The sequence below is a fragment of the Cydia splendana genome, chromosome 27 (assembly GCF_910591565.1).
Source record: "Cydia splendana chromosome 27, ilCydSple1.2, whole genome shotgun sequence".
In the NCBI taxonomy this organism is placed as follows: Eukaryota; Metazoa; Arthropoda; class Insecta; order Lepidoptera; family Tortricidae; genus Cydia; species Cydia splendana.
The window spans coordinates 3,686,824-3,699,586 of NC_085986.1; the positions used below are offsets into that span (position 1 = coordinate 3,686,824).

The 12,763-nt window shown below is 40.5% G+C and overlaps 1 protein-coding gene across 1 annotated transcript in view; it reads right to left on the reverse strand.

Annotated features, from left to right (window-relative positions):
• The window catches only part of LOC134803811 (scavenger receptor class B member 1), a 101,319-nt gene that overhangs the window by 59,905 nt on the left and 28,651 nt on the right, over positions 1 to 12,763 (reverse strand). Inside the window, exon 2 of the mRNA XM_063776648.1 lies at positions 5,755 to 5,846. Within this exon, the coding sequence (XP_063632718.1) occupies positions 5,755 to 5,846 (92 nt within the window). The remainder of the gene's footprint in view (positions 1 to 5,754; positions 5,847 to 12,763) is intronic.

Genomic DNA, 12,763 nt, shown 5'->3' on the forward strand with positions numbered 1-12,763 from the left:
AGGGATGCTAATCCCTTAGTCCCATTCCCCAGAGTTGATAATCTAGACAGAATTCCTAGTTTTCTAGATGTATAAACGAAGTACCGAGTTTATTCACTAATTATTATGTTTAATCGAGGCCGAAATTGAGTATTCACTCAATTTATCCTTTGTACTGCTCTTGCCTGACAAAGGTTCCCTAAAGCAAACCGTTCTTCAATCACAGAATAGTTTGCGTTCCTAAATCCAGATTGATAATTAAGAGATTATGTTGTTGTATGTATTACCTGATTATATTACTCAGTACCTCGTCCCTACACCAGACAACCAGAAATGAAAAAATAGAAATAAGAATTTATAGAAACTTTGGTTCTTTCCCCATACAAATGAGAAATTAGGAAGATTTAGGCAGATGAACCCTTCACCTTTTAAACACTCGTATTTTAGGATTAAGAAACCATATTTTTAAACCCTTAAAGAGAAATATATATCAACCATATCAATTGTATAGACCAGAACAAAAAAAGAACCCTAATAAACAATAAAATTAGTGTGTGATTCTACCCTAACTCTACCCATTGTCCCTAATCTAGTACATTCAAAGCATAGTTCGTTCTTACCATCGACCTAATGCTTTGTAATATACGCAAGTGTGGTCCCTACGAGAAGCTGTAAAGTTCGGCAGGCGAAACCGAGAAGGCAACCTACAGGCCAGTGTATTTGACTCCCTCCTTATCGCCCGCGGGCATGGTGGATAAGAATAAGTCGCCCTATTCCGTGTATATAAGTGGATCAGTACCCTAGCACACACACGCACTAATCACGAGGGAAACTCTGCCACAACAAAGACTAAGTGTAATATCAGTCACGACAGAAGTCTGCCCCCGCAACCAGCACTAGCATGAACCGGAGCACCGAAATATATAAATAAATTTAATAGGAGACCTAGTCTCAATTACTGTCGACTTCAGTGGCCAGGATTTACACCCAATGACGCGCACGTGACGTCCCCATATCCGTCTAAACAGCTGGGCCTTGAGACTAGTGAGATAATTCGTCTCTTATGTTGATATAAAAGAGACGCCAAGTCCTCTCAAACTTGGAGCAATAGACTCCTAACCATCCAATCCTTTGGCACCGTTAGGCGGAGTGAATGTTTAGCTGGACAAACTGTCAGTCCAAACAATGATCTGGCTTTTAAAATAGCAAAAATACCCCATAGAAAAACACTAAAATAACTAAGTTATCACTAAATTAAACTAACTCAACAGAAAAGTGAAATTCCCTTAAACACTGTCATCTATATTTAACGTTACGAGAATTTCTTCCCATAAAACCAAACACAGACACAATTCCAAGCCCCGGCCATGCATTGACATTGTCCCTGCATAACATGACGGCACTTAGAACACACAGCGTAAAGAAAACTTCACAATAACTAAAAACCCACACATGGCAGTAAAGAATCTCCACAACAGTCTAAACTTAGCGTTACGACAATTAAAATCCCCGCAAAACCAAGCACAGACACAAATTCTAAGTTTAAATTCACTAGGATAATTCCAAGTAAAAACAAACACAGAAAAAGTCGCGGAGAAACTTCACTTCCCCGCACTACGTTACACCCGAAAACCAGAGTCACTGCTAGCCCGGTCGAAGAATGAATGCCCCTCTCAACGCTCCGCACCGGCCTTTTATACCTTTTACTATGGCGACTGAATGGCGACATAACGGCGACTGAGCGGCGACTGAGTGGCGACTGAGTGGCGACTGAGTGGCGACTGAATGGCGACTGAATGGCGACTGAATGGCGACTGAATGGCGACTGAGTGGCGACTGAATGGCGACTGAATGGCGACTGAATGGCGACATAACGGCGACTGAATGGCGACTGAACGGCGACCGAATGGCGACATAACGGCGACTGAATGGCGACTGAGTGGCGACTGAATCAAAACAAAGATACTGGCGACTGAGTGGCGACTGAGTGGCGACTGAATGGCGACTGAGCGGCGACTGAATGGCGACTGAGCGGCGACTGAGTGGCGACTGAGTGGCGACTGAATGGCGACTGAATGGCGACTGAATGGCGACTGAATGGCGACTGAATGGCGACTGAGTGGCGACTGAATGGCGACTGAATGGCGACATAACGGCGACTGAATGGCGACTGAACGGCGACTGAATGGCGACATAACGGCGACTGAATGGCGACTGAGTGGCGACTGAATCAAAACAAAGATACTGGCGACTGAGTGGCGACTGAGTGGCGACTGAATGGCGACTGAGCGGCGACTGAATGGCGACTGAGCGGCGACTGAGTGGCGACTGAGTGGCGACTGAATGGCGACTGAATGGCGACATAACGGCGACTGAATGGCGACTGAACGGCGACTGAATGGCGACATAACGGCGACTGAATGGCGACTGAAAGGCGACTGAATCAAAACAAACATACTGGCGACTGAGTGGCGACTGAGTGGCGACTGAATGGCGACTGAGCGGCGACTGAATGGCGACTGAGCGGCGACTGAGTGGCGACTGAGTGGCGACTGAGTGGCGACTGAATGGCGACTGAATGGCGACTGAGTGGCGACTGAATGGCGACTGAATGGCGACTGAATCAAAACAAACATACTGGCGACTGAGTGGCGACTGAATGGCGACTGAGTGGCGACTGAATGGCGACATAACGGCGACTGAATGGCGACATAATAGCGACATAACGGCGACATATTGGCGACATAACGGCGACATAATAGCGACATAATAGCGACATAACAGCGACATAACGGCGACATATTGGCGACATAACGGCGACTTAATAGCGACATCACGGCGACATAACGGCGACACAATAGCGACATAACGGCGACATACTGGCATAAACATTATTCCAAAAGTACCAGGATGCCAGAATTGCAGAAGAGGTCGTTTGCCTCGGGCGGGTAACCGACAACAGGTGTCTTATTGAGACAAACGTATACCAAAAATACCAGGATACCAGAACTGCGGAAGATGTCATTAACCTCGTGGCGTGTAACAAGGTTTGATTCAAGAAGGAAGATCATAAGTTCCAGGTTGTTTACTAAACCATATGTCTTAAATATTAAAGTTCACTATTGCTTACTTCAGAATATAAATCATGTCCTTTTTACTCACGCAGTTTAGAGAAAGACGGAGCTATTTTTAATGACATCTACGCACACATTCATAGGCAATAGTCGAGTAGTCAGTTGGAGTAGACTAAATTATGATAAAAGGCAACGTTCGAAAACTCATCACGTACGAATTTGTAAGCATTATTTTACTTTGAGATATTTTTAGTTTACTTCTGAAAAACATTCCTGTATTGAAGTTTTTTTATGTTTATTAGTATCTAGTATATTATTTAAGACATCCGGAATTTAGAGAATTAATTATTTTAATATTTTTATTTATCTTATGAATTTTTAGATTTTATGTTTCGAAATTGTACTAGCATCAACCAGTCATAACATCAACAGTTTTATTGTCAACGTCAATACCAATTTGTTGTTGATTATTTCCTGAGGGTTTATTTTGTTTATTTCTAAGTTAAAATAAAGATTTAAAAAAAAGAAAGTCACGTGATACCTATTATGGATTACCATGGAATTGCTTCAAGTTTCAACTGTTAGAATATTCGATGGAATCATGAATGAAATATGCGACTGAAGAGGTCTTTAGTTTTACAAGGTATTTCCTTTTATTTTCTGTGTTTCAATGAAAAATGTGGTTAATACTAGGCAATAGGCATACGACTAGTCACAAAATCTTCAGTAAATTCGCGTTTGGACGGGACAAACGGTAGATAATTTCATGGAATGCTCCAATCGAGTTTCGTTCGCTACGGAGCGTTAACGATTGCACATTGGCTACGCACCCAGATGTTTTAATCGTTCGTTAGTACTAGTGTTTTTTTCTACAACATCGTTCGTTATGCCCATCTAAGCCCTTATCGATGGAATTCACTTATCATATCGATTTTTGACCGCTTAATCATCATTATCACATATAACATATATAATTTTGACCTTTGCTGACGTCAATAAGGCTTGACCGGTCGGCCCCAACCTGACCGTGGCGATACACGTGATCTTTATTTTAAATGGAATAATTTGTGACGTTTATAATAAATTATACGTCACAACGACAATCAAAAGGTACTACTTTGCCGCTTACCATATAGACGAAATTTGCTTGTATCTTTATACGAATAACCTGTCAGAGCATCCTTATGGTAAACTACAAAGTAAATAAATAAATATTAAAGGGACATTCTTACACATATTGACTAAGTCCCACGGTAATCTCAAGAAGGCTTGTGTTGTGGGTACTCAGACAACGACATATATAATATACAAATACTTAAATACATAGAAAACATCCATGACTCAGGAACAAATATCTGTGCTCATCACACAAATTAATGCCCTAAGTGCCTAAAGTGGTACCTTTTGATCGAGAACGTCACATTTGATTACTCCCATTATTATTTATTTGTGATATAATAAACATGAGAATACAGGTAGTGTCCGCTTAATACGATCACGTATAATACGATTTTTAATTAGCGATTTGTTGCAGGTATAGGTAAATGTGGTTTAATCTGTTTTATTGTTTGCCGTAAGTTGAAAATTTTCCTAATGTGCACATTTCCTAAAGGTCACTTATACCAGTCACTTGGTAACAGTCACTTGCCATAATATGTTACACAACGAAGGCCGCATAAATATCTGTCAAAATCTTATTTGTAGAGCCGTAGGAGCGTGTCACATTATTTTGCGGCCTTCGAAGTAACATTTTAATGATTGCAGGTGACAGTAATTCACAGTAAGTCTGAATTTGAAGAACTCGGCTCGATTTTACGAGACTCAGCGCTTAAAAAAGAGTCTTTATGTCGTTATGATGTCTTTTAAGTCCCGAGTCGAGTTCTTTGTTGAGTCTTTTTTAAGAGCAACTCAAAAGGACTCGAGTCTCCGAATATAGACTCCGTCAACAATATTATAGGTATAGGTTTTTCCTAAATAACAGTAGGTAAAGAAATTAGGCGTTATTGTACGATTTGTGTACCTAATTCACGAATTTTACATAAAGACAATGAGTTTTGATATTTTTTTGAAAAAAAAAAATCAAGAGTTCTCTGAAGAGGGCTCAAGTCTACAAAAGGCTCGGGTCTCTAACAAGTTGAAAAGAACTCGAATTTAGACTTACAGTGGAATCCCTTTATTATGACTCCGCTTATACTGACCAACCGCTTACTATGACGTAACTACTGTGCGAAGTTTGGTTTTCATATAAAATTCTTTGTGACAAAGTCGGATAAAATGACTTCGCTTATAGTGACAAATCGCTTACTATGTCCTATAAATCCTATTTTTATGAAATTATGTCCGGTTATACTGACACATTCGCTGGTTTTCGTGGCCGTCACCACGTCTCTCTCTGTGAGGACGTTTGGTGCATGCGGTGTTTTAGTTTTGATTCTCAGTGACAAGTTGATAATTAGTACAAGGTTAGTAAAATTCATCTCTGACAGAGGATTTTGGGATTAATTTGAAAAAAAAAACTTAAATAAGAAGTTAATCAACTATGCTTTATATGACATCCGTTTAGTATGACGGATTTGTCACTTCCCTTCGATGTCATTATAAGCGGATTCTACTGTAATTATAAGAGTCTCAAAAACTGAGTCGAGTCTTGAAGCAGGGGACTCAAAGGACTCGAGTCTTAACCAACTCTATGTTTACTCACATGGTCTATGAACAGCCGGACCCAGGTGCCAAAGAATATGGCGCAGATTATGCCGGCCAGCAACAGCACTATTGCTGACGCGAGCACGAACCCTGGAACAAACAGGTAACAATTAACTATTGAACTATTGGCGCAGGTTGTAAATAAATAGTTATTTGTTTCACTCGGGGGCAAAGTTGTTGTTTAACCGCTCGTGCTACGAGTAAAATTTGGTACCCGAGCAAGCGAAAGATTCCAAAATGGAATCTTGAGCGTTGCGAGGGTTTCAAAGCACGAGGGTTAAACAAAATTTGCCCCCGAGTGACATACAAAATTTTTCACCACACCAACCCGAAGCAAATATTAAATGTAAAATATCAAACAATATCAAACCAAATCAAATTCAAATGAATGTTATTATATATTTATCATCCAAAATCATCATTTAAAAGTCAATTCTACCAGCAAACATAAGAAAACAACTCAAAATTTGCATTTGATGACTTTGCCTCACATGTGAATTACTGATAGCAAAGTGCAACTTTGCTATCCGTTTTTGAAGTGCAAAGTAAGCCTTTCCGAGCTGGTGTGGTGAAAAAAATATTAATAAATTGTCACGGAATAATCTATGATGACCAGAAATCAGATTTTAGGGGTAAACATTAAATGAAAGGTAGGGAGTTCCTATATCGATGCTTTTCCTATAAAGGGTGGCTAAAAAATAAGTGCATTCCTGTTGCCAGGGAGGTTTTGGGATTATACTGAGCAACTTATGCTAACTATGGGACCAACCCCGAAATCCGATATTATGTTGCTGGATTCGTCGATCTATATGAACTCAAAACAAAAACGGCCGTTTTAACTTTGGACGCATAGATTGACGAATCCAGCAACATAAAAACTAGTTTGATGTATTCAAAAGGTACTTAAATATAAAATACAGTACGTAGCGGCCCCCTTTTTTAGATACCTATCGTTAAATTTAAATAATCACGATTATTTAGCATTGGCGCTAGTGTGCACGTTGATGGGCTCTTAACTGCACCTCAGTCAATGGGGTTGGCCGGTGGAAGTTTTTAGCAGATGGCGCCATCATAGCTTGCCCTGTCAATCCCTAGAATTGTGTCAAATTTTTGTTTTTTTAATACCCCGGATGCCAGTCCTTTAAGCCAAATCTCATACAAAAGGGGCAAGCTATTATGATGGCGCCATCTATGCAAACCTTTGACAGTTGCCAACCCCATTGCATGCATTATCTGCACGTCCGTATACATTCGTGTGTTGTATATTCTTCAGTGCATCGCTCCAGGAAGAGTACGTGACATTGTTGAACAAACACCGAGGCAGCCATGTTTATACTGTGACCGACAGTTGACACTATCAACATGAGACGGCTACTGTTCATCACGCTGTATAACAATACGGGAGACTGAGACGGTTATATTTCCGTATTTGGGGCTTGAAACTCCAAAGATCACTCGATTCATTTGCTGGAGTTCAGACTACCTCTTATTGTACAGCCAGTAGCACAAGTTGCTAAGCGGGCGAGGTGTTCAAAATGATCTTGACGCGACTCTATTGTTAAGGGAATAAGAGCGTGCCAAGGTAATTGTGAACGCCTCTCCCGCTTAGCAACTTCTGCTGCTGACTGTGCAAGAAGATTTGGGACTTTAGGTAAGATGCATTGGGGTATCGAAAGCGGGGTAGTTTTGAAAATGGCCAATAGGTATCTATCTACTAAACCAGAAAATCTTTTTCATATCACCAATTCGAAAAAGGGATTTTTCTTCCCTGCTTCCTAGCAGCGAAGCCTAGTAGCTTCGATCCCTCCTAGCGGAAAAGAAAAGTGAATTTTGATCCCTCCTGGGATCAAAATTGCACTTTTTTTCCCGCTAGGAGGGATCGAAGAAACTCTTTTTCAGCGCACACTATTTTTACATTTTGCTGAACATTATTTTTTTAGCTTAAATATTATTTTCAAACATCATAATTACCTCATAGGTGATGTGAAAAGCAGTATGTGTCACAAGGTACCAAAATTATTTCTATCTTGGTCGTAACACACTTGAACCCCTCACTACGCTCAGGATTCTAATTTCTATTATAGAAGCTTTGTTTAGGATTCAATGTACGCCTTCGCCGTAAATATGTCATTTTGCTCCCTTGTGACACAATCTACTATTACTTTAGCAACACTTCCGCTATTGAAACGCTTATAATAGCATCTTGCTTACTGTTGCTACAATATAAAGATTTTTGACGAAGTCTTTACAGTGGGACGACACTCCTCCTTTCGGGCATTCTCGGCTCCGTTCGGCTCAGCATTGCTCCGAGCAATTATTAGGACACAACTTGACGTCCCTTTGCGTGCACGACCACAGATAAGATAATGACTTGAATTTTGACAACCTTAAATATCCGAAAGGGCCATACATTAGAAAGGGACAGCATGATTCGTCCCTGAATCGCTGTCAAACTTCGGTTTTGTAGGAAGTGTCCTTTCTGTACGGTAGTACTATTATTATTTATTAACAAGTTTTTATTAGGTCGACCTGTATGTAACTAACTATGTAATGGAATCTAAGGTAACTAATTTAACCATCTTCCAAGGATCATAGCGTCATGAAAATTGGCAGCTGTATGTAGTTCTGATGACAATACAATAATATGGTACTGTCGAACTGATCTGATGATGGAGACAGGAGGTGGCCATAGGAACTCTCGACCTGTATGTAACTAACTGTAATGGAATCTAAGGTAACTAATTTAACCATCTTCCAAGGATCGTAGCGTCATGAAAATTGGCAGCCGTATGTAGTTCTGATGACAATACAATAATATGGTACCGTCGAACTGATCTGATGATGGAGACAGGAGGTGGCCATAGGAACTCTGTGATGAAACAACGCAACCTAATTGTGTTAGGGGTTTTTAGAATTGTCTCGACGAGTATTAGTTGTCTGTCGTAAGAAAAGTACAGTCAGCGATAAAAGCTCGTACCAAAAATGAAATTTTTGCCAAAAACGTATTCTGTGGTCTTTGCAAAAAGGCTCGAATCCTTTTTAGTTGCTAGTACATACGTGTTGCTACGCACAAAAAAGCTGTTGTTTAGTACTTTGACTGATTTTTATGACGTCGTTTTATCACGGATCCGTTTGTTTGACATAATTATTGAAAGTCTTAATGAACAGTCATTAGTCAGATTATCATTGGCTTAAGAAGCCATTTGAGTGTAGATTTTGTTTACTCTTTTTAGGGTTCCGTACACAAAGGGTAAAACGGGACCCTATTACTAAGACTCCGCTGTCCGTTCGTCCGTCCGTCTGTCACCAGGCTGTATCTCACGAACCGTGATAGCTAGACAGTTGAAATTTTCACAGATGATGTTTTAAATACCTAAAGATACAGACATAGTTATATTTTATATTTACATTGTATAGATATAAAATAGTAAAAATGCACAGAAACCATAATTACGTAACAAGCTAATTCTGTACAAGATAATAACTACCTCACGTTTGAAAGGTTATGAACTCTACATTCTATTCATGACAGGTATCATCTTGAAAATTACAATGTTTAACTTGAAAAAAACCTTGTTAAACAGTGAAACGTTTTAAAAACTTTATCTCGACATTTAATGTGGAATGTTTTTATTAAAACATATGCACTAAAATTTTGTAAAAGATTTTTTTCTTATAGGTACTTAGTTACTTAACTCATTTTCATATCGAGGTAAGGTAGGCTTTGCGCGTTTAGGTATTTTCATTTTTTAACCCTGGCGCAAAAAGAGGGTGTTATAATATAATTATAAGTTTGACCGCTATGTGTGTCAGTCTGTCTGTGACTTGATCTTGAACTTGATTCCATAAACAGGTAAACCGCGGGGATGCAGTTTTTTTCATTTGAACGCAGGTTTTCTAGCGCACTAGCGCTCTAAGACATATTTTATCAAAATCGCTTCACCCATTTCATAGAGTTGGTTTTGTTTTAAATTAATTTATATGATTTTACCCAATCTCATTATCTAGTATGAAAACAACAAACTCAAATAAAGCGGCCGCTGCAGGACACCATCGCCAGCGCGGACTTCTGCCCGAAGGGTGTGGTGTTTCGGCGGTTCCGGGGCAACCTGCCGAACCCTACGCCGAGTCAGACAGACGACGCGACGCTACGGAGCCACGCTGTTACGTCGTCGCCCAAATCTAATGTTTACTTAATTTCATTTTTATGAATATTGTTTTTCTTTGTCTTTTCTTTTTAACCGACTTCAATTTCATAGAAGGAGGAGGTTCTGTATTCGGTTGTGGCTATATATTTTTTTTTTTCTATGTACGTTCACCGATTACTCCGACATCCGTAGTCCGATTTGAGTAATTCTTTTTTTGTTTGAAAGGAGCTACCTCCGAGTTGGTCCCATTTTAATTTGGTTCTGTTCTGATGATGGGATCCATGAGGAATTGAGGGAACTCCTCAATTTTTAAAGGCACATGCATGGTGTTTTGGGCGTTTTCTTAAGCAACTCGAGCATTTTCTCCCGAAAACCACTAATTTGATGAAGTAGACCTGATGATGATGATTATTTTGATGATAATGATGATGATTTCTTTAAATGTAAGTATGTTCACCGATTACTCCGGCACCTGTGATCCGATTTGAGTAATTCTTTTTTTGTTTGGAAGAAGTTACCTCCAAGGTGTTTCCGTATTATTTTTGGTTCTGGTCTGATGATGGAATCCATGAGGAATTGAGGGAACTCCTCAATTTTTAAAGGCACGTGTTAAGTGATTTCGGGGTTTTCTAAAGTAACTCGAGCATTTGCTTCCGAAAACCACCAATTTGATGTACTGCAACTGTAGCCTTACCACGAGTTTGACATTGACATATTCGCTAACGTCTTATGCATCTAAATGTAACTTTTTATGCATCTCGCTCACACTAAGGTTAGTACGAGCAAGATGCATAGGAAGTAAGTTACACACATGCTAGCGAATATATCAATGTCAAACTCGTGGTAAGCTGGTAAGGCTACTGATCGGGGGTTAGGGTTAGGAGTTAAGGGGTCAGAGATTAACGGGTCGGGGAATGGCGGTTGAAGGGTTGCTGGTTCAGGATCGAGGGGTTCCTGGATCAGGGGTTGATGTGCTGTGAGGTTGAGTGATCGGGGGGCTGAGGGATTGGGTCAGTGGCGGGGCGGGCGGATGGATTTAGTTGACAGGAATTATAATTTCCCAGGCGGACTCGAGAAAATTCCTGGTTCAGGGTCGAGGGGTTCCTGGATCAGGGGTTGATGCGCTGTGAGGTTGAGTGATCGGGGCGTTGAGGGATTGGGCCAGTGGCGGGGCGGAGGATGGATTTAGTGTAGTAGTGACAGGAATTATAATTTCCCAGACGGACTCGAGAAAATTCCTGATTACATACATATTTATTAAAGTAATAGGTACACGAATTTAGTGTTAAACATGATCTTGTTTTTAATTCATGCGTCGCGCTCTTAACAATGCGTTAAAACTAAAAATGGAAAAATAAAAACTTTTTACAAAAAAAAGCAAACCGACTTCAAAAAGGATGAAATAAAATATTATCCTTTTTGAAGTCTATGCGTTACCAACTGATATGTTTGAAGTCGGTGCCAAGCCAAGTAGTAACAATACCAGTCAAAATAATCAGCTTTATGGCTATAAATCCCATTAGAACTGCACTAATAACTATTACAAATGTGTAAGTAATTTTGTCTGCCTCTTTGTCGCCTTTTCAAGGCTAAACAACTGAACCGCTTTAGGTGAAATTTGGCAAGAAGGTAAATTTCTTAAATTGTTTTATATTTTGAAATGTAGTCCTCTGGATAAGGGACGGGAAATTACTCAGTCCCAATCTCACACTTGCGTGCTATAGACTGTTCGAGCATTAGTAAGAAATGCTCTTTAAAAAATACGACGAAAAAAAATGCATTGGATTTCCACTAATGTGCCGACAAACATGGTACAGACTGCGCCAAGAAGGTTTGATCCTCCTCCTCCACACTCGTGCGCGAATCGCGGCGCAAAGCCTGAACGCAGACCTGCGAAATCGACTCCACACTCGCGTTCGCGGCTTCGCCCGCGATTCACGCGCATAGTCTGGAGGGGGCTTTAGATACAATCGACGTCAAAGATATATTTACACTTTTGCACCTTACTCCTTTGTAATAAGGCGGAAAGTGTAAACATATTTTTAACGTCGACTGTACCTACAGAAAGTACGTTCATTGTCGTCGTGTAAGGCAATCCAACGTAGGTACATCCTTATCGTGTCGCACCAAAATCATGGTGTGCTTCAAAATTTGGCTTGGCACCGACTTCAAACATATCAGTTGGTAACGCATAGACTTCAAAAAGGATAATATTTTATTTCATCCTTTTTGAAGTCGGTTTGCTTTTTTTTGTAAAAAGTTTTTATATTTTGTACTTTCACAGTGCCTTGGTTTAATACTATAAAGCGGCCGCTGCAGGACACCATCGCCAGCGCGGACTTCTGCCCGAAGGGTGTGGTGTTTCGGCGGTTCCGGGGCAACCTGCCGAACCCTACGCCGAGTCAGACAGACGACGCGACGCTACGGAGCCACGCTGTTACGTCGTCGCCCAAATCTAATGTTTACTTAATTTCATTTTTATGTATATTGTTTTTCTTTGTCTTTTCTTTTATTTTGTACTTTCACAGTGCCTTGGTTTAATACTATAAAGCGGCCGCTGCAGGACACCATCGCCAGCGCGGACTTCTGCCCGAAGGGTATTGTGTTTCGGCGGTTCCGGGGCAACCTGCCGAACCCTACGCCGAGTCAGACAGACGACGCGACGCTACGGAGCCACGCTGTTACGTCGTCGCCCAAATCTAATGTTTACTTAATTTCATTTTTATGTTTATTGTTTTTCTTTGTCTTTTCTTTTATTTTGTACTTTCACAGTGCCTTGGTTTAATACTATAAAGCGGCCGCTGCAGGACACCATCGCCAGCGCGGACTTCTGCCCGAAGGGTATTGTGTTTCGGCGGT